Here is a 21078-nt window from a genome sequence, read left to right as displayed (position 1 = left end):
TAGCACACTCTCCCATTAATGTGACCTGCACCTCTCACATACTATGGGATCTCCAAACACCGTAGGGCCACGCAAATAGATAATTTTCCTGATCGCGCCTTCCCAAAGAGTCCGCTTCTAGCGCGCTTACCCTTAGTTTCAAGTGCGTTTGCCCTCTAGCTTTCCTATCAGCAGGAAAGGAATTGCGAAATCAACGTCCGGAAGAATATTAGCTGTTCATTCACTTCGCAAGTTCAGAAGTGACCAGCAAAGATGGAGGTATTTCAGGTCCTTGGAAACACCCTCTGGGTCTGTCTCTTCCAAGTTTCTACGGCTCTTCATGGAATCCTCCCATACTCAGTCCGAGAACGCTTGTTGAGCGCTTTGGGCATTGTGACGTATGTCTCCTTGATACCTTCTGCGCCTCCTAGCTTTCCGAGTTCTGGTAATGGTCTCTGGTATACCGCACCTGGGACGACATGGGTTAGAGATTTTTTTACCCATCGGCAATGGGTACTTAGGTGGTGAGTAATGCTTGCTCGTAATCCCTGTTGATCACCAAATATGTTCAAATGTGCATAGCGATGTTACCTGGTGGTACTAGCCAAGAGGTCACGCAACTCAACATCGAGTCCCTGTGGTCGGGAGGTCCCTTCCAGGATACCGTGCGTGTCGCACTTTGAAAGCCTTCCGATATACAGGATCCCAAGGTACTAACCATCCACATAGTCGTACAATGGGGGCAATCACTTGCCTTCCCAGCAGTCCAAAATAGCCGAGAAAATGCAAAACATTCGCGAAGCTATTTTTTCTAGTCCTACAGGGACAATTGACAGTATGTCTCCAAGTTTTTGGTATAGTCGCGCAGCCTTCCTCATCCCTCATTCTGTCATTAAGACATCGACGAGATTATGACACCTGGTGACACATATGGTAGGTGGACACATAGTTTTCTTGAGCGAATTCTCGCACGCTTGCTATCTATACTCACCGTTTTCAATGTGTGGCCCGTGCATTTTCCAAAGGTTCATACGCCAGCGCGGGACACTTGGTCGCAACATTGGATTCAACTGACTCGGTTTCGAAGTATGCAAGGTGGTTGGACCTGGATGAAGCGGTGTCTCGTACTACCTGGTCTGATGGGAGCACTACTTTTCTCCGGTTTGTCCTTCCTTGCCTGTGTCAAGGTGTTGTCTGACCACTATGCTCAGGGAATCCTTTTGCTCCCACCCTCTTCAGGCATGTGTACAATACCTGAACAGCACGACTTCTCACGTCCTTCCAACTGTGACTTATGCCTACACTGTCGCCGGGGTCGATGGCCTCCCGGCTCCGAATGTCACCTGCTTGGATGACAGAACGTTGAGTATTAGGAACTACGTCTACATCCCCGGTATGCTTTATGAGATTCTCGCACAAGCGCAGGCACCTAGCGGGTTGGTCTCGTGTTCTGCGGTATCTGGGGCATCCCCACCTAATGCAACTTTGACCGTCCTTGGTGCATCTGAGGTGTGGATCAGCTGGGTTGGAGGAACGAACTACGACATGGCTGCTGGAAACGCAGCTGCCAACTACTTATTCCAAGGACCAGATCCACACAACCATCTTGTCACGTTGCTTTCGTCTGCTAATCGTACATCTTACGCGGAGATGCTGAATGGGCATATTAAAGACTATACCTCCCTCGTTGCCCCTTTCTCACTTTCCTTGGGACAGACTCCGGATCTCAATACCCCTACTGATCAAATTCTTGCTGGATACCGGACTTCTACTGGGGACGCTTACTTAGAATGGGTTCTGTTCAACTATGGAAGATACCTCCTAGCCAGCAGCGCTAGAGGCACCCTGCCTGCAAATTTACAGGGTTTATGGGCTGATGGGTATACGAACCCTTGGAGCGCTGGTGACTGATTTGATGCATAGGTTAACTGTAATTCTAACCAACTAATAACAGATTATCGTAAGCACCACTTTGCCTCCGTAGAAGAAGGTATCCTTATTTCACGACTAGATTCCAATATCAACATCCAAATGAACTATTGGGCTGTCGAAATGTCTAATCTAGATGTGACTCGGTCACTTTTTGACTATATTGAGGTAATCGGCTTGCTGATATAACTGACACTTGGCTAAAGCTGACCCCTTGTTTCTTGCAGAATACGTGGGGACCCCGCGGGGCGTACACCGCTCAGGTTCTGTATAACATTAGCGAAGGATTTGTGACACACGGTGAAATGAATGTGCGTTTTCGGAGGACTTGTTCTGTACTTAAATGCATGAACTTTTCCGATAGATCTTCGGCCATACTGGTATGAAGCTTGGCGGGAACTCTGCTCAGTGGGCCAATTATCCAGGTACAATGGCTCTTCTTAGTTTTCTTACTGAATGAGCGCCCATATTTATGTCCTCAGAATCTAATGCTTGGATGGTACGTATCCTTTGTTGGATCTGCAGCGGGCTTAGTGAATTCCATCATAGATGATACATGCATGGGATCATTTTGACCACACCAATGATGTACAATGGTGGAAGGCCCAAGGATGGCCGCTAGTCAAGGTGATCTACTATGGGACTTTTGGAAGCCACGTTCAGCTGAATTTCGCACAGTCTGTTGCCAGCTTTCATCTAGAGAAGCTCATCGAGGACTTGCACTTCAACGATTCAACTCTTGTTACCGCACCTTGCAATTCACCAGAGCAGGTCCCTATTACTCTCGGTCAGCTGGACTCTGAAATTTTTTGAATATTGCTGACCATCGCGACAGGCTGTGCACACGCTCAGCAGCTGATCTGGCAGCTCTTCAATACAATCGAGAACGGTTTCGAGGCAGCTGGTGATACAGACACTGCATTTCTAGATGGTAGGAAACCATCCACCGTTTATCTTGCCTTTTGCTCATGGGATGCACAGCGGTTATTTCCAAACGGCAGCAGATGGACAAAGGGCTGCGTATCGGACGGTGGGGTCAACTGCAAGGTTGCTATCTTGTCCCCTGTGTATCCATGGTGTATTAATGCTATATTCAGAGTGGAAAGTCGACATGGATTTGCCAGATGACACTCACAGGCATCTTAGTCATCTGATTGGCGTAGGCCCTTGTTTCACAACTATCATGTCGAGCTTACAACCTTTACTAGTTATACCCTGGTTATGCGATAGCATCTTATTCCCATGAGTTGCAAGGCGGTCTTATTGTCAACGGGACCTTCATGCATTATACCAAAGAACAAATTTTGAACGCTGCGGAAACCAGTCTGTTCCATAGAGGCATTGGAAAGGGCCCCGATGCGGATGCAGGATGGGAGAAAGTGTGGAGAGCTGCGGCGTGGGCGCAGCTTGCCAACGCAACTGAATTCTACAAAGAACTTACTGTAAGAACCGGTGGTTACGTCATGCCGCTAATGCTAATCTAATGCAGCACACCATCGAGAGCAATTTTGCGCCCAACCTCTTTTCCCTGTACACGTCTGATGGAATCTTCCAGATCGATGCAAATTTGGGATATCCTGCTGCTGTTTTGGTAAGATGTTAAAGTCATTTTATCTGGGACAGCTGAACCTTGAATTCAAATCGGTAGAATGCACTGTTACAAGCCCCTGACATTGCGAACATCAACATTCCACTCCAGGTTACGCTCCTACCTGCTCTTCCTCTCACGTGGTCGAATGGCGAAATGAAGGGCGCGCGCATACGTGGGGGGATAACTCTCGACTTCGCGTGGAATGATGGCAGGCCAACGACAGCAACCTTTACCGTCGATCAAAACGTTGCAGGTAGGGAGAGAGATGTGATAGTGAATTATGGTGGGCGGGTTGTAGCACAATTTAGGAGCAATGGGGGATACAGCCAAACCGTTTCTTCATTTTAAGATCGTCAATCTGAACAGAGGACGAATTTTGGATGTTCTTGTAATCATGTACTATTACTTAGTATCTCTGGCCTGGTGTTGCAAAAAATTTCGACCTGTTTTTGATAACACAACAACTACACAACATTAAGATAAGGCAACAACAGGAGCACGTAGAATTTAGTACAGACTCTAAGGCTATGTAAAAAAAATAGAGAAATCTGGTAAGGTTGAGTTGCCAGAGAGAAGCCGGTGCGAAACAGTGTTTGAGCACAGAACTGCAAATTTTCCAAAGCTAGTACTATTATTATAGTGAGATATTTTATCAAATTCTTCACCGCATTAATGGGGTAGTGGTAACCTGGGTCGTTGCCATCGACCCGCCGGGGGTTCGATTCCCTCTTAATGCAAGAGGATTTTTTTGGTGTTCAGATTCCAGAACGTTCAAATTCTACTTTTACATTTACTGAGTTTGTACTGAGTACTTACCTTTTTCACCATCCACCATTCACGCACATGCTCAATATTTGCAGCTAGCACTTGTTCTATGGCTTCGCGCATTGTGCAAAGCAAGAACTATTTGTGTAACATTACACAACTGATCCCACACAGCGTTCCCCAGCACCAGCCCGAATCCCGTAGGTCATATCACTTGGTATTCCAGAATCCATTTATCAGTACTCATGTGGGTTTAGTGATTGTTTCTGCTGCATTCGCCTCCTTACCACGATCACAGAATCATGCGGCATTTGTATCTGGTGTTGCCTTGCATCGGATTCCCCAGCGCGCGAAAATAGCGCAAAGATGGATTGTCTGCAGTGACGTCGTGACCAGTCTCAAGCCTTTGACACATAGTCGACCGTGTGGTGCGGGCCAGTTTTCACGTGGTGTGCACACAACTGCTGCACATGCGCAGCCCAATGGTGAAACGGTCAAGTGTAACCCCAAAATTAATGTAATTTGTCTTCCAAAATCTGCATCGTCATTGGCTGACTTCCCGCTATTCATTGATAGGCCAGTCATGCCGAGAAAATTAAAATAGGTGTGTCTAGCGAGCTCGCCGTTTCTTTTTTCACATCAACTCTGATTGTCGTCAGAGTTCCCACTGAATGACACTCACTACGACATTAGTTCAAGTCGGAATGACGAGAGAATCAATACAAGAGACCGGTTAATTCGCAAAGTTAGACATATCATCCAATGCAAATATGGACCGAGATATGACGTGCAGCCCTATGGAAGCTCAGTGTATATGCCAATGGAAGTCCTGTCAAAAACGGGAAATGGAGACCTGGATCTTGTCGTGCTTGTGAGTTATTGATAATCAACCGGCCACTCGTGTTCTTGTTATGTAATTGCTGGCAGGATACCAATTGGCCTCAAGGTTTTTCTCCAGAAATGGACATGAAGCATCTACCTTGTATGTTTTATTCGTACAACTGAGGTATCAACAATATTAATATTTAGAAGCCATCTACCATACTAGGTAACCTCACTCACTCGCCGACGCCAACGGAGTTAATCAAATGACAGAAAACTTGCTTTGACAATGCGATATGCAGGCTTTACTGATGTTGAAGCAATTCCCTGGGCTCGGGTTCCCATTGGTTCGTCACCACACATTGGGAGGGTTGTTTCGGGCTCTTCATCCTCCGTCTCGATTTCTAGTTAAGCTCATTGATCCTGCATCTGGGCTTCACATCGACATAAATGTGAACGAGAGGCTGGGATTAATGAACACTGGCCTTATCAAGACATATTGCGATATTGTACCCAGCCTTCGTTGTTTAGTATCTGCCATCAAAAAATGGGCTCGTCCAAGGGCCCTCAATCGACCATCTGCCTCTGAAGCAACTCGAACTTTCAATTCCTATGCATTGGTGCTTATGACGATTGGATGGCTCCAGGTATGGTCTGTATTGCTTCGATTGGATCATTGGAACCTTAATCTCTAAGAGACACGGGACTTAGCTCCAAATCTACAAGCTGACCTTCAGCCAATGGAATCCAACGAGCATCTATTCTGGATGCGGCCACCAAAACCATCCAAGCGGATACCTTGTGACATACGATATCGCAAGCCCACCAAGTGGGTAGCACCGCGCATCGATTCCCTGGACAACCTCGTAGAGCAATGGTTCGGGTAAGGGATGGTTGGGGGAGCTTCTATCTTGTGACTGAGATTTCATCGTTCAGGTTCTGGGCTCAATTTCGATTTTCGCACCATGTGATAGACATCAAGCGGGGAGGCATTTTCCCCCGTATTTCGCATTTCGAAGAAACTGCGGAACTTGACCATGTCTCCCGAGGTCCTCGACCTGAACCCCACAACAGTTGGTCAGCATTTCTCGGTCCAGATGTGGATTCGAAGACAATGCTAGAGAGCTATCCTATTTCTGTCGTAGACCCATTCATTCGATCAAGAGTATGTACGTGTGGAAAGATATGGTTTTTCTCCTCTGACTTGTATCTTCTTAGAACGTCACCAGGGGCATTAACGCTCAAGCATTGCGCATGTTTCAGGATGAGTGCGCGGGTGCTGTCGAGTTATTGAAGCTCGGCACTGATATGACGGACATCATTGATGGATTTAACATGCTCAAGCAGGATTACAATGGACATTGGACGACTAGGCTACAGCGGAGTCGAAAGGACCTTCACGGCCAGTCCACAACAATCCTGAAAGCGCATGCTGAGGAGGCTGATGCTATTCCTCGCTGGAACCTTGTTTCACGACAGCCACCTAAATCGGCTGATGTTCTGCGACACAAGGACTCAAAACGTAATGATCTATCTGTTGATGGATCATCATCAGACAGCCTCGAACCGTCTCATATAGCAAATGAGCAAATCAGGGACGATGAAGAAGGCTTTGGGCTAAAGTCGTCTTACTTTCAGAAGACTCGTCGCGTGTAGGGTACCCATGGTTGTTGATGATACCTATTTGCCTCTAAAAGTCATTGCAGTTGAAAGGCACGCATTGCACAGTGGCACGCACGGGGTGCCCTAACGCGTCTAAAGATCTTGCTGTTACGACACTCCTCACAGCATATATACCCACATTACCTCATGGCGTGGGGCAGTGTTATGATGATCAACGTCGGGCACCCGCCGGTAGTGGCGTCCAAACCAGTGCTAACTTGATGATAGTAAGCAGAGATCATGAGAAGAACAGTATTAATATTGCGAATGCTGTGACGGAAGATATCTAACGGCGACCACATCATATGCGTACAATGAGCCAATAAGACGGATAGAGAGGAGGTACACGAGGGTACATGCCATTAATATTGATATATTGCTTAGAACTAGGCCGTTCTGAACTTCTGCTTATGTATAACATCTTATCTTGAGCCACATAACTCATAGGCTACTACAGTCGCCAGACCGACATCACCGCCCGTACTACGCTTTCTCATTCCTTCTCACAGACCAATTAGCTCTCTCTTTACTCAACCTTGTACATTTCCTTACATCCAACATGTCCTGGAAACTAGGCACTTCCAAAAGTAAGTCCATGCGCGCCGGACCCCTTTGCTGATCTCCCATCCACCGGTCACTGTTTTCCATGAGATCTCATGTCCTGACTACCACACAGAGGCTAAGGACGTCAGAGAAAATGGCGTCGTCTCACGATCCGTCACACCGATACCGTCGCGGCCCACAACTCCCAAGCCTTCTGGTGCTCTCGACCAGCAAGCCCATCTTCGATCTGGTATGCTCACGATTCGTATCTTCTCCGGTAAGGCGACTGTCCGACCTTTGAACAGTACTATTCTAAATACACTCTGATGTCATACATATACAGGACGCGGTCTCTCCTTAGCACCTGGCGTGCATGTCCCAGAGGTCATCCAGAAAGCGCTTGACAACCCACCTGCACGAAGGTCGACCAGCAACCGCGAAAGCATGCAGAGGAGGCGATTGTGGTGGCTTCCATATGTTGTCCTCGAGTTCGACAACAATCAAGTTCTGGTAGACGCCATGGGCGGAGATCTAGCCAACCCTGTGTGGTCGTACCGGGCAGACTTGTGTGTAGCCATGCACGATGACTCAGGCGTCTCTGATTGTCTATGTCACTAGTGATGTGTCCCGCACATCGACAATATCAGTCTCATCATATCTTCGAACTGCCGCTGCGGTACACAGCCAAGAAGATATGGGTAACGACCTGCTCATGGCCCGTGTAGATCTTACACCTGTACTTGACGGACATGTAGGTTCACTTGTTTGAGCTTGTGCTGTCCCCTGAATACCGCACTTTGCATTCAGCATGCTTCAGATCAATGGTACATTGCCACCGCCGGCACTGGCTCGTTTCACCTCAAAATCGACTACAGACCAATAAGGAACGAGTCTTTGACTATCGATGCATTTGATTTGTTGAAAGTGATTGGCAAAGGGAGCTTTGGTAAAGTGATGCAAGTGCGCAAAAAGGATACGCAGCGGATATATGCCCTCAAGACCATTCGAAAAGCCCATATCGCGTCACGCCCCGGCGAAATCACGCACATATTGGCTGAGCGGACGGTCCTGGCACTGGTCAACAATCCATTTATCGTTCCACTTAAATTCTCTTTCCAAAATCCTGACAAGTTATACCTCGTAATGTCATTCGGTGAGTATTTTACCTTTACTAAGTTGGTGACAACTTATATCTGCCCAGTAAATGGCGGCGAACTCTTCTATCATCTGCAGAGGGAAGGTAAATTTGATCAAGATCGCAGCCGATTTTACGCCGCAGAGCTTCTATGTGCACTTGAGCATTTGCACGGATTTAATGTAGTATACCGGTGCGTTCTTAATGCGGGTAGCTGTGCCATTTTGCTAACGGTTCCATAGCGACCTGAAACCTGAAAATATACTACTCGATTACACGGGTCATATCGCTCTTTGTGATTTTGGTAGGTACATGACAATCTAGGGGCTGATGTGCTGATTATCGTCCGATCAGGTCTTTGTAAACTCAACATGTCAGAGACAGAGAAAACAAACAGTGAGAATGACTTTGATTTTAATGGAACGATATAACCGGTCGCTATAGCGTTCTGTGGCACACCGGAGTACATTGCTCCAGAGCTACTTGAGAGTCAGGGGTACACGAAGACGGTTGACTGGTGGACGCTCGGTGTCCTGCTCTACGAAATGATGGTGCGTCTTTCGAAACATTTGCTTCTGACCATAACTTGATCAAACTCACAGACGGGACTACCCCCTTTCTATGACGAGAATGTCAACGTAATGTATCAACGCATCCTCAGTGACCCACTTCAATTTCCTTCGGATATGCCATCAGAGGCCAGGAGCGTCATGATCGGTCTCCTTCAGCGTGATCCTGTCCGACGTCTGGGAGCAAATGGTGGTGAAGAGATCAAGCGTCATCCTTTCTTCGCCAAATATGTTGACTGGAATAGGCACGTATCCTATTCTTCGACTATCTGTGCGTCACTCATGAATCACGCTAGGCTGCTCCACAAAAAGATTCAACCACCGTTCAAGCCAAGTGTTGTGAGTAACCACGGTCGTGTTCCTCTTTGTTATACCAAGCAAAATATACTTCTAGGAATCCGTACTCGACGTGGCTAATTTCGACCCGGACTTCACTAACGAGGACCCTCAAGACTCCGTTGTCGAGGACTCTGCTCTTTCGTCTACCGTGCAAGAGCAGTTTAAGGGATTCACGTACAATCCCGCCAATGAGCACCTCAGCGAGAGCGTCAACTATGGACACGCAATGGGTTAAACCCCCGCAATGATTATTTATTATTTGTAGTGCGCCGGGGTGCTCTCGAAAGGTTTACGGATATTTTTTTCGTCCCAGTCCGCTTTGTGTGTATTTATACATTCGCATGCACTCGTCGTTTTCGCCTCTGTGTGATTTTGTTGCACCTTTTCTTTCCGATCAGTGGTAGGAGTTAATGGCATGTCAATTTTCATCCATGTAATACAGGCTTTTCTGTCTCTCGTGCTCGTTCTGGTTATGGAAAGCTTATGATAGTACAAGCGGTGACCGGTGACCTTCAAGTTCGGTCGTTGCTTTTTATATTGGCACACTGATGTCATTTCACTACAAAAGCAGACATTTGTTTATAAGCTAGTCTCAAACGCAATTATCGTCACATCAGATTGTCGGATATCCAGGTCCATTCTTGTTGTGGGTGCTACTGGCACGATATCGCTAATTCAAGCATGATTCGACAATATCGAGCATGACGGTTTAAAAAGAGACTCGTGAGGTGAGTATATGCACCTGTCCTGTCACGAACGAATGCGTGCGGTAAGGAGACGAGAAGTGCCCAATGGGGTGTACAATTGAAGAGAACCGGGGCTTCAAGTCATGAAGCGCACCCAGAAAAGTATCAGTAAAGCGCCGACCATGATATTCTGACATCTGTACTTTGATCAAACCGCACTGATTCTACCATGTGTCTGAGCAAAGCAAAAGAAGAAGCAAGAGAGTCGTAAAACCACAGATGGCTGATAATGTGACATATCGGCGAGAACGCCTGTCCACCATCATCAACCATCTGGGCCGCAGGAAAGGAGTGTCGGATCATGCGTGAATGGTAGAAGCAAGGTGTCTATCATCTGATTGAACCTACCCATCGTTGACCCTGCCAGCAAGTCGTCGACAGCAATCATCTGTGTTCAAGTGTGACTCAACGATATGGAGTATGATGGTTGAAAAAACTTACGGCTCGAGCATTGACCTCTATCACGGATTTGCATGGTAAGGAGATGTGCTGTGCTGGGCGGGGGGTAAAGCGCACCTGACAAAGTATTCGTAAGGCATCAGTTGTCTGAGCACAAAAAACGAGTGCAATTATCCATCTGGACAGAAATGAGCAGAAGCAGGCAGAAGCCCAGATTACTGACAACATAGCGGTTCAACTGGTTCGCAGGACACAACCACCGTGACGTCTACCATCTCGACTTGACTCGGGGGGATGGGAAAACGAATAAAGTGAGGGGAATAACTTGAACAGATGGGGTGCGAGGGGCTAGAGAGGACTCGGAGCAGCATTGGATGAATGGCAATGATTCGTGATGACAGCAATCGTGAGTGGAAGCCCAGATGGCTAAAAAGGCAATGTCCATATCATCCATCTGGGTTGTCCGTATAGATGAAGTACGAGATGGATGCTGGTTCGCGGGAGTCAGTCTGTCAGAGCATATCCGAGAGGAAAATTTAAGGAAGATGCTTACCCGACTTCAGAGATTAATTAGTTATTAAGAAGCATGATGATGCAGTACTTATCAGTAGCTACACACAACCAGAGTCTGGACACAAGGATACACAATCCATGGCGCACGCGCAACCACATCTCTGATTGGAATCGACATGCCTTGTCCGTCGTTGCGTGCGCTCACAAACCAGCACTAACATCATGAGTGCCGCACAGCCAGCTCACGTCGTTTGCATGGACGATCCTAAACTCGGGCATAGAATAGAATACGAAGTACGATTCACTGTACACTCGGTCACATCTAAATTGTATCTATCTCCAAAATGGATCCATTGCTGCGATCATAATTAGTACTAAGGTCTGCAAATGTTGATTTTAGTAACTGCGAGGAACGGAAAGGGCCTTGAAGACACTCACCCCTCTCGGCACTTTTGCCAGTGTTGCCCGTGTGCCATGCGGCTCAAATCAAGCTCAGGACTTCCTCTGGGTATCACTAATGCAGTTGCAGGGTTATAGAATACGTTTCGAGAAGCCGGTGGTACCCAGAATAACAGGCGACGTTTGGGTCCTACCATCCATCCACTGTCATGATTCAATGAAAAGGGGGTCGGACTGCGGCCGTCATGGGATGCTCCCTCCGTTAGCTCTGAGGTGTTGCAGAGTGCATGGATAGAGTTGGACGAGAAGCGAATAGGGTGATTGTTCCAAATGTTCAATGTGATGGTAGTGGTGGCCTCGATCGTGCGATGTTCATCTGATGATGCTGAAGGATCTGACACAGCGCACTGTTGCGAGGGCTGGCTCATCATTGGACCCCACAGCCGAACGGTGTTATCCCAAGAACCAGTGACGATGCGAGTGCCGTCCGGCGAGAACGAGACCGAGTTTACTTCTTTAGTGTGCCCCCGCAAGGGCTCACGGACTGGCTCCCCCGTCCCTGCATCCCACAGCCGAACAGTGTGATCCCAAGAACCAGTGACGATGCGAGTGCCGTCCGGCGAGAACGAGACCGAGTTTACCCAAGAAGTGTGCCCCCGCAAGGGCTCACCGACTGGCTCCCCCCGTCCCTGCATCCCACAGCCGAACAGTGCGATCCGAAGAACCAGTGACGATGCGAGTGCCGTCCGGCGAGAACGAGACCGAGTTTACCCAAGAAGTGTGCCCCCGCAAGGGCTCACCGACTGGCTCCCCCGTCCCTGCATCCCACAGCCGAACAGTGTTATCCGAAGAACCAGTGACGATGCGAGTGCCGTCCGGCGAGAACGAGACCGAGTATACTGAAGAAATGTGCCCCCGCAAGGGCTCACCGACTGGCTCCCCCGTCCCTGCATCCCACAGCCGAACAGTCCCATCCCTTGAACCAGTGACGATGCGAGTGCCGTCCGGCGAGAACGAGACCGAGTTTACTGAAGAAATGTGCCCCCGCAAGGGCTCACCGACTGGCTCCCCCGTCCCTGCATCCCACAGCCGAACAGTGTGATCCCAAGAACCAGTGACGATGCGAGTGCCGTCCGGCGAGAACGAGACCGAGTTTACTGACTCAGTGTGCCCCCGCAAGGGCTCACCGACTGGCTCCCCCGTCCCTGCATCCCACAGCCGAACAGTCCCATCCCTTGAACCAGTAACGATGCGAGTGCCGTCCGGCGAGAACGAGGCCAACCAAACTGAATCAGTGTGCCCCCGCAAGGGCTCACCGACTGGCTCCCCCGTCCCTGCATCCCACAGCCGAACAGTCCCATCCCTTGAACCAGTGACGATGCGAGTGCCGTCCGGCGAGAACGAGACCGAGTTTACTGAAGAAGTGTGCCCCCGCAAGGGCTCACCGACTGGCTCTCCCGTCCCTGCATCCCACAGCCGAACAGTGTGATCCGAAGAACCAGTGACGATGCGAGTGCCGTCCGGCGAGACCGAGACCGAGGTTACTGAAGAAGTGTGCCCCCGCAAGGGCTCACCGACTGGCTCCCCCGTCCCTGCATCCCACAGCCGAACAGTGTGATCCCAAGAACCAGTGACGATGCGAGTGCCGTCCGGCGAGAACGAGACCGACTTTACTGACTCAGTGTGCCCCCGCAAGGGCTCACCGACTGGCTCCCCCGTCCCTGCATCCCACACCCGAACAGTGTTATCCTCCGAACCAGTGACGATGCGAGTGCCGTCCGGCGAGAACGAGACCGAGGTTACTGAAGAAGTGTGCCCCCTGAGCACGGTCAGAACAGCTGGCCAATTTATATTACGTCCACATGCTACACGAAGAGTATTCGGAAACCGTGCAGAAAACTTTCTCGATAGCGGACAGTTGGCAGGCGAGAACGGGAGTGCTGATACGTACAGGTGTGGCGTGCTGTGCAAAATCATGCCGCCGAAGACTTGAATGAACCTCTGTACGTCCATTGCAGTCGAGGAGACATCTTTGAATTTAGGATGGCCCTGTGGTTGCGCATGAGCGCTTTATCTGGCACTTGGTAGCAATGCATTCACCTTCAACCACTTGGGAATGAGTGAGAGGGCAGGAACTGCACCGCCCAGCGCCCTGATTAAGGCGAGTAACTCAAGCCAGAAAAACACCCGCTCGTGGTCGAACAACAATGTCACTTCTTTCGCGAGTTCCTTGTCAAAGGCTGTGGTTCGTACGTGTGACGTCCAAAATCGAGATGAATATGACAGATGTAAGGGGATGCATTTTTGCACTCGTTCTTGTAGACCGCGATCTTCACTATTCGGCAGATACGACGACTTTAAATCACAGATGTTGAAGCGAAGACCGTTTTTCATCACTCGAAGCGACGCGAATGCAAGGTCGTGTTGCGCCTTTGACAGGTCGATGAAAAACTCTCCACTGGATGATTTGTCCGTCAGGAAATCGTGGAAGGATGCATGAAGTGGTCGGATTGGGGAATCTGGGTTGGTGGTGCCGCTGAGGAGGGAGCCCATGCTTTTTACCACAAGCTCGACGTCGAAATTATCCTCCGGTGTTGGAAAATGGCGCCTCATGGCGTTCAGGGAAGCTAAAGGAAGGGGTTCAGCTGTGACTAGTATTTGTCTCATTACTGAGCGAAATCTCGCTAGCTTCGTCGAACGCAGTTTCGCCGAATGCTGCATATGGGTAGATGTATCCCTAGGCATGATATTTGTTAAAATGAGGAGATACATCTCGTGCAACAGCCTGCTTCTCTCAGCAGGATCGCGTGACACCACGCTATTGTAGCATTCGATTGGAGATAGCCCCATATCAGACTCTTTGATGTATCTGCAAGCGAGACGCGCCCACTCGAAAAGTCCATCAGCTTTCTCAGCGAGGACTGCGAACTCTCTATCATGGAAATCCAGCCCTTCCAACTCCTTGGATACGTAAGCACGGATGTCGCGCTCTGCATCTGCTCGTGGAATATCATCCATCGACATCTGTCGAATGTGCTGAACACCACGAAACTTCTCTTTGATGTCATCAAACGGGCGCGAGGTGACGATGAAGCGGAAGTTGCCAGGAAGGTCTGTGATTTTGGGAACAGCGGGGTTGTGATGTTTGCCAGTTAGAATGCCGAGGAGGTCTTTCCGTGTCTCTACTCCACCGCTCTCGTCCAGTGCATCGATCACGATCACGATGGGTTCTCCACTTGACCCAGATGACTTCTTCAGTGGTTCGATAAGAAGTTTCCGCCACTGCTGGATGATATCCGTTGTCTTCCTGAGCGAATTTGCGGTCTTGACTGCATCTGCCAATCCTCGCCTCATCTCCGGATCACGGTCAGCTAGGTCGAGCGCGATCGTGGAAAAGATCTTTTCATGGCGACGATCTGCTTCTCGCTGGCGGTCAAAACAGTAACACGAACCAAGCCCTCCCACGTCATCGACCCACTTAGCAACGGTGTGGGCGATGGCCGATTTGCCCTTGCCTGCAGGGCCGGATAGCCACAGCACGCGTGGAACGTTGTCCCCAGTGCTGTTGACCCATTCCGTGATCTGGGAAAGGATTTCCGTGCGGGTCCCTTCAAGGCATTCTTTTCTGGTATCTAGTCCCGCACCATCTGCATAAGTCATACCGCTGAGGTCCAATGTTTCTTCTGAAAATATATGAGTATATGTCAAGTCACAAGGACGTCCAACCCTTACCCATACGGTGGACGTGTGTGCTTATGTCGTGGACGTCTATGGCTACGTCACGAGTGTCTTTGTCCCAGAAGTTTTGCATGAGCCTATCGAACACGTCATTGTACTTTTGGACCGTATCTTCCGTTTCTGAGAAGACGTTTTTTCCAAGTCTGCTCCCTGTGATGATGATAGAAGCTCGAGACGGCACAGAGCGCACTAGCTTGTAAAACTCACAAATTTTTTTAGTCTCCGAATATTTTTTGATAAAATGTGCGCATTCACGGGTCTGCTGAGAAATCTTGCCAAGGAAAATTGGCATCGACGAGAGTTGGTGAAGCATGTCGTCTTGTGTTATGAAGCGGTAAACATCACATATCTTCTTGAGAAGTTCGAGTAACGCTGCGTCGCGATCCGCTTGAGTTAGAATAATCTGTACCAATAATGGCTGAGCGGTGGGAGATAGAAGGAGATAAAGAGAAAACATACTTTGGCTGCGCGAGACAACACGCCCAGTGCCATCTTTGCATATGGATGTAACTGTGGGATGGGATTAGTTCAGTTCCGATCGAGAGGAAGGTGCATACATCTGCGATCTTGCCGATAACATTGTCAAATATTCTGAGGGGTTCGAGATATGTGTCCTGGAAACTAGTCACTTCCATTGGAGATGGAGCCGCCTGAACTCGCGGGACCACCGGGATTTAGAAAGAGCGCAGAGACTGGAGGGCAAGCATGAGAACTTACCGAGGTCGATGAAGTACCTTCATGATTAACATTCGGGGGAAGAGGGCTGCGGCTGCGGCTGCGTCTGCGTGAATCCTTGGAGCGCTTATGACATTCTCAGTCGTATTCCAGGACACTCAATACGCATGCTCGTGGACTTACTGAGATCCTTGACTTCTTTGCACCGTGACCGTCCTTGGATTTGTGGGTTTGTTGAGTTGAGTCGCTCGACAATTTGCGTTTGGGCATTGTGAATAGCAGTTGAAGTGAAGTAAGATACACAACATCATTTAACAGGCCATTAACGCCTCGAGGCAATATTTGGCAATTGCAGTGTTTGAATTTCGACCGCGTTCTTCTGACATGCTGTGGATCATCAAATGATCAAAAATAGACTCGGCAGTGCTTATAATCCAAACGCCCAAAGCCCAACGCCTAACCTCGTGACTGAAATGAGAGTAAGTGACATAGGCAGCAGCCAGCTAAGTTCCCATGATCGGTTGTCAGGCCTTCGGGATCAATACATCATTCTCATTTTTCTCCTCGTATCACCCATGGCCACCGAGCGCGACATAGTACGCATCATACAGCCACCGCATCTTAACTTCCAAGCCACATCCACTGTTTCCACCAAGAAGACCGGCGCTCTCTTCAAATAGTTGCCTCTACCCGCCACCTCCAGCGTGTCCTAGATGCACTCACGTCAGTCGGGCAGGTACTCAAGACCACCACCCACGTCGTCAGCGTCTGTCCAACATCGTTGCCGTATCTTTGTGTCCTGGGCTCTCTAGATCAGATATCATTGCAACCGCCATTAACGCAGTTGGAGGACCCACATTCGACATCATTCTTCATTTGACTCGAATACCAAGATACTGACTATTCCTCAGGTATACGTTCCCCTCTTCCTCCTTCCTATAAAATCCATAACATCTGCTACGAAATTTGTGCTGCATGTCCTTTTTCTCCCAACGTCTTTCAAGAGCAATGTTTACCAAGGCACCGATGCTCCAGAAGAAGTGCTCAAGGCAGGTGCACTTTACTGCGAGTGTGATATTGTTAACCCTCGGATACCAAGTCCTACAATGATAGACGCTGCCGACACGCAGCTAGGTAAGTCGGTTTACTTGGTTGGTGACGATGTTGATGATGACGTGGATACACACAGGCCACAGACTTGGTGTATACGACAGAGTCCGCAACATATAAGATGAATCAATTCCACGAACTTATCGAGCTATGGAGGGCGAACAGTACCGGACTTGCAAGGAAATCAGAGAACATGATAAACTGCAAGTGCGCCACGACCGCGTTGGTTCCTTCCTTCCCGCGATGGGTGACGCGCTGCCTCATCCGCCTAGCGTTAACTGGATTCCTTGACAACCTCCCCACCATCCAAACACTCCAAACGCGCATCCAGCACTTTTCCAGGGCTCCCACTCCCAAACTCCAGCCGTCCTACCCACCCTCACCCATCGTCACTCACGTTGCCGACGCATACTGACTTTGTCGTTGTTGGCTCGGGTATCATTCGGACACCGTCTGTGAGAAGGATTTTGGATAGTGCAAGTGCTGATGTGATGTTAGAGTTGTTATGTTGAAAGCGAGAGATGGGTGTTCTGGGGCGACTGGGAGGTAAGTATCGTATCTACTCTCCCATAAAGCAGCGCACTAGGCAAATCTCACTACCTCTATATCATAACTACGCCTCACTCAAGTGTGATCACGGACTCACAAGTTGTCGCCCAAAAGATGATTAAATTGAGCTTGGGGCGCATCTCGAGGAGTTTACGAAGCGTCACTGAACAAGGCATTCTTGCAGAATCTCATTGGCGGGAGGTGGAATCAGTAGATGTGTTTTATAACTCGCACATGTTCGAGAAGGCTGCAGGTCCATGCGTCTAATCTGTGCTCATGCTCCTGGCTTTTTTCCGGTTTTCTCCCCAAACAACTTACTTATCTCCTTAACCACGCCCCTTCACTCTTGTGGTTAGTATGCATCTGTCGCGTTGCAAACGCTTGTGCGTTTGTGTGTGCGCTCGTTTGCGATTTACTTCCTATTTATTTGCTCCCCTTCAGTTATGTCGGCGTATGGGACTTGTTCACAGACCGCCGAATGGCTAGGTTCTAGGTGGGTACATCGCCGTCCAATGTTCCTTAACTCAAACTCTGATCATCCCAGTCATAGTATGGTACCAATTTAGGCTCAGAACGAGCTGGCGCCAGACCTGACAGATTGGCATTATGTAGCGAGGGACGGCCAGCAAAATGCAATGTGACATTTAGCTTCGTTTGCGTGTCAGCGAGGTAGTTCTTCTTTCATTCACAGGATTATGCTATTAAAGGCGCAATTCAGATCGCGCTTATCTTGAACGATTCGGGTCCCGTCATCAATCCCTAGAGCTTTTCCCAATCTGTGGAAAATCTATTCCATCTATCGTATCTCTTTCTGGACCAGTTCTGCAAGCGCCATTGTTTCTGTTGGTTTGTTTCAATGTCTTGTGCTCATTTGTAATTTCGTGCTGTTCGCTCTGACATCTGCCCGAAGGCACTCATTGACGCGCTCGTCATCTCAATGTGTGAGCCAAAAGGTCTTCTTCGATTATTTAGTGATTCACACGCATGGCCCTAGCACGTGTATATCACAGGCGGCAGTCAAGGTCTTGGACTTGCACTCGCGAAACTCGTCGCGCGGAATGGTTCCCGAGTTTCTATAGTAGCAAGAAACCAAAAGCAAACTCAATGATGCTTTGAAAGAACTCGAGTTTTGTGTCTGTGATCAAACCCCCTGTTCGTTTTGAATGTCATACACAGGCCAACCGCCAAAGCCCAGACCAAGTATTCAAAGCCTTTCCCTTCTCCCTCAACACCGCAGAGGAATCTTCAGCTGCTCTTCAAGTTGCTAGCGATGCACACAGCAGTCAGGTCCCAGATGCCGTTTTCGCATGCGCAGGTGCTGCAAAACCGATGTACCTTCTCGAAATGCAGCCAGAGGACCTCTCGCGCGAAATGGAGAATGTGTACTGGATACAGGCATGGACTGCATTCGTGAGTCGACTGTTCAACTCTATTTCAGATCACGGACGAGAACATGTCATTTAGCGAACAATAAACAGGCTGCTGCTAAACGAATGGTACCCGAGAATAAGAAGGGGAAGACTGTACTGCTGTCTTCGACACTTGGACATATGTCTTTGATTGGATATTCTTCGTATTCGCCTGCAAAGCATGCTCTGCGTGGTATCTACTCCTGTTTTTTTGGTGATACTGATGATACGGCTTGGTAGGACTGGCTGATTCGTTACATTCAGAACTGATGCTCTATGGAATCGATACTCACATCTTCTTCCTTCCGACAATGTATACACCTGGTTTTGAAGAAGAAAACAAGACGAAGCCGGCTATTACTAGAGCGATTGAGTCGGCGGATGAAGGTCTGACAGTGGATCAGGCTGCTGCTGGATTAACGCCCTCCAAAAACTGCGTGAGTCAGTCTGTTTCCCCTAGTCTCATATACGAAGATTCACATTGTCACACATTTATCACGAGTTCAGTGCAGATTTATGGAACTCAATTTGTAGCCCTTGCACTCTTCCTGTCGAGTCTCCAGAAATCAACTATCGAAGAGCTCCTTGACGAGGACGCCAGTTGTGACACCCTGGTGCATCTGCGTCCAATATCACCCTCTGACATATATCGTACCGGAACCGCTCATCTTAGCTCCTACTGTTCGCATTGCGTCAATTTCATCGTCCGTTCACTTACTCTTGCCCGGTGCCTTTTCCTTCCAGCTGTTTGTTCATACCTCACAGCTCATACCATCCGTATACGCATCGTATTTATGGTGCTCTCGTTCTCAGATCTCACCGCCTTCGTCGTGGATATCGCGATTACATGTTGAACTGTACAGTGAACACAATAAATTACACATTTCGTCCCACCCTGTTTTTTTCAGATTTTAGCCACTTTGAGTGTACTCACTGCAATGGGAGCTTGAACGATCACAGACGACCGCAACAACGACGTCCTTCTGTCCAGCTTCTCAGTCCGCTATGAGGAAGCACCAATGTATACACTTCAACACGATCCACACTGGATGCGCAGCCGCATCTCTGATGGAATGACATGCCTTGTCCGTCGTTACGTGCTCTAACATACGGCCAATAGCTGCACTCACATTCAGAAATCCATTGCTCATCAAATCCATCACTCCATAGGTTCGCCGCTAGTAATCGGAACCTCTGATAACACCAAATTCCCATCTGTATCTTCAGTGCGGATGAATTGATGTTCAAGTTTGGCCTTACCAAATGGCCCATCTTCGAATCGCTACTGCCGTCAGTCATATAGCAGATTGACACCGGGAGACCTCACCTTGGCGCCTCTTCAACGCATCCAAAGAATACCTTGCCTACTTTACGGTTTCGCTCACGGAGGCACAGCCATGGCTCCCATGTCGACGAAAGCAGCTACGAAATCGATTCTGACACATCAATAACTTGAACATGGAGAGCGAATTCCTGCTTTCCAGACGGCCGGCGAATGATCAGCGGATTTTGGGACAAGATTACTCGACAATGGGATCTGAAGGCAGGAAAGGAGATTAAGGAAGCGTGGGGTGTTGTGAGGAGAAGGTGTTGACAGTGGCGGTATCAAGGGATGGTTGATGGGTTGTCACTGCTGGTGTGGCAACTTGAAACTGGTGGCTGGTCCGTCCGGGGATCTTGGTTGGGTGGGTGCAATTCGATTTTCCACTGATTTGAAGAAGGTCGCGGTGAAGTTAGATATGGGGGACTGCCTTGAAGTCTGGGATATCCGATCACAGAAATCGGTTGTGAGTATAGGAAAACCCTATGGATACTTCGATTGACTTGCAATGAAAGCGCAGAGATGAAGAGAGATCATGACTAAAAGCTCTTTCTGACGTCGCTTACCGTGAGGCTCGAAAACAACAGGTTACGGCGAAATAGACAAGAGTGTGTTCAAACAAAATGACTCCAACATCAAAGTCTGAATTCTACTGGTCGAAATAAAGTAGCGTAACTGTACGACTAACGATGGTACGTAAGGCCCGAGAAACAGCGAGTATCAGGCAAGCGGAAATAGGGGTAAAGAACAGGTGAAAAAGTACTCAGCCGATGGCGACATCGTGCGACTGTAGAAACAACAGCTAATCGAGGGTAGTTAAGAACTTGACATAAATATAACATAAACGAAACAATTAGGGGACAGATGCTGTTGGACAGTACACTC

General features: G+C 48.7%; 5 protein-coding genes and 1 non-coding gene across 6 annotated transcripts; 5 read left to right on the top strand and 1 right to left on the bottom strand.

Annotated features, from left to right (window-relative positions):
* Positions 1-20: 20 nt before the first annotated feature.
* Positions 21-3946, top strand: DFJ58DRAFT_790346 (glycoside hydrolase family 95 protein). The gene is made up of 17 exons (XM_041390261.1): positions 21-430; positions 468-503; positions 562-644; positions 709-814; positions 877-912; positions 1005-1140; positions 1191-1882; positions 1991-2076; positions 2136-2219; positions 2273-2333; positions 2519-2695; positions 2744-2839; positions 2890-2955; positions 3006-3067; positions 3117-3350; positions 3398-3499; positions 3557-3946. Exons 1-17 carry the CDS (start codon positions 253-255, stop codon positions 3845-3847), a joined length of 2526 nt encoding a protein of 841 aa, XP_041243546.1. The 5' UTR covers positions 21-252; the 3' UTR covers positions 3848-3946.
* A 219-nt stretch (positions 3947-4165) lies between these two features.
* On the top strand, positions 4166-4236 carry DFJ58DRAFT_t99. The gene has a single exon. It is a non-coding gene; the product is annotated as a tRNA-Gly (tRNA).
* A 38-nt stretch (positions 4237-4274) lies between these two features.
* DFJ58DRAFT_790321 (uncharacterized protein) lies at positions 4275-7084 on the top strand. The gene is made up of 12 exons (XM_041390260.1): positions 4275-4464; positions 4522-4781; positions 4841-4868; positions 4924-5135; positions 5192-5246; positions 5297-5312; positions 5360-5433; positions 5495-5733; positions 5785-5969; positions 6023-6251; positions 6305-6738; positions 6793-7084. The coding sequence occupies exons 1-12, from the start codon at positions 4374-4376 to the stop codon at positions 6794-6796; spliced, it is 1827 nt and encodes a 608-aa protein (XP_041243545.1). The 5' UTR covers positions 4275-4373; the 3' UTR covers positions 6797-7084.
* An 11-nt stretch (positions 7085-7095) lies between these two features.
* DFJ58DRAFT_790311 (kinase-like domain-containing protein) lies at positions 7096-9818 on the top strand. Its single transcript, XM_041390259.1, has 12 exons — positions 7096-7335; positions 7425-7568; positions 7635-7857; positions 7910-8042; positions 8099-8444; positions 8493-8619; positions 8669-8730; positions 8781-8822; positions 8871-8977; positions 9029-9240; positions 9292-9334; positions 9390-9818. The coding sequence occupies exons 1-12, from the start codon at positions 7308-7310 to the stop codon at positions 9567-9569; spliced, it is 1647 nt and encodes a 548-aa protein (XP_041243544.1). The 5' UTR covers positions 7096-7307; the 3' UTR covers positions 9570-9818.
* Positions 9819-10167: 349 nt separating this feature from the next.
* DFJ58DRAFT_790305 (uncharacterized protein) lies at positions 10168-10806 on the bottom strand. The gene is made up of 3 exons (XM_041390258.1): positions 10703-10806; positions 10522-10657; positions 10168-10468 (listed from the first exon to the last, which is right to left on the bottom strand). The coding sequence occupies exons 1-3, from the start codon at positions 10705-10707 to the stop codon at positions 10346-10348; spliced, it is 264 nt and encodes an 87-aa protein (XP_041243543.1). The 5' UTR covers positions 10708-10806; the 3' UTR covers positions 10168-10345.
* A 7594-nt stretch (positions 10807-18400) lies between these two features.
* Positions 18401-19726, top strand: DFJ58DRAFT_841760 (uncharacterized protein; the record flags this gene model as incomplete). Its single annotated transcript, XM_041392746.1, has 8 exons — positions 18401-18404; positions 18474-18541; positions 18640-18873; positions 18942-19065; positions 19113-19309; positions 19385-19486; positions 19546-19576; positions 19638-19726. 8 exons carry the CDS (start codon positions 18401-18403, stop codon positions 19724-19726), a joined length of 849 nt encoding a protein of 282 aa, XP_041243542.1.
* Positions 19727-21078: the final 1352 nt, after the last annotated feature.

This window comes from Suillus subalutaceus (assembly GCF_016647625.1).
Source record: "Suillus subalutaceus strain FC151 chromosome Unknown DFJ58scaffold_58, whole genome shotgun sequence".
NCBI classification, from domain to species: Eukaryota; Fungi; Basidiomycota; class Agaricomycetes; order Boletales; family Suillaceae; genus Suillus; species Suillus subalutaceus.
This window is presented reverse-complemented; position numbering and strand designations above follow the sequence as displayed.

Excerpts from the sequence above, each read along its gene's own strand:
- DFJ58DRAFT_790346 (XM_041390261.1), top strand. The coding sequence starts at position 253 with ATGGAGGTATTTCAGGTCCTTGGAAACACCCTCTGGGTCTGTCTCTTC. Across the intron at positions 815-876 it reads TCCTACAGGGACAATTGACA|ACATCGACGAGATTATGACA; the intron begins GTATGTCTCCAA and ends TCTGTCATTAAG. Across the intron at positions 2,077-2,135 it reads CACTTTTTGACTATATTGAG|AATACGTGGGGACCCCGCGG; the intron begins GTAATCGGCTTG and ends TGTTTCTTGCAG.
- DFJ58DRAFT_790321 (XM_041390260.1), top strand. The coding sequence starts at position 4,374 with ATGGCTTCGCGCATTGTGCAAAGCAAGAACTATTTGTGTAACATTACA. Across the intron at positions 4,465-4,521 it reads CCAGCACCAGCCCGAATCCC|TGATTGTTTCTGCTGCATTC; the intron begins GTAGGTCATATC and ends ATGTGGGTTTAG. Across the intron at positions 4,782-4,840 it reads AGTGTAACCCCAAAATTAAT|GCCAGTCATGCCGAGAAAAT; the intron begins GTAATTTGTCTT and ends ATTCATTGATAG.
- DFJ58DRAFT_790311 (XM_041390259.1), top strand. The coding sequence starts at position 7,308 with ATGTCCTGGAAACTAGGCACTTCCAAAA. Across the intron at positions 8,823-8,870 it reads AGAGACAGAGAAAACAAACA|CGTTCTGTGGCACACCGGAG; the intron begins GTGAGAATGACT and ends CGGTCGCTATAG. Across the intron at positions 9,335-9,389 it reads CACCGTTCAAGCCAAGTGTT|GAATCCGTACTCGACGTGGC; the intron begins GTGAGTAACCAC and ends ATATACTTCTAG.
- DFJ58DRAFT_790305 (XM_041390258.1), bottom strand. Across the intron at positions 10,469-10,521 it reads TAGAGGTCAATGCTCGAGCC|ATGATTGCTGTCGACGACTT; the intron begins GTAAGTTTTTTC and ends ACTTGAACACAG.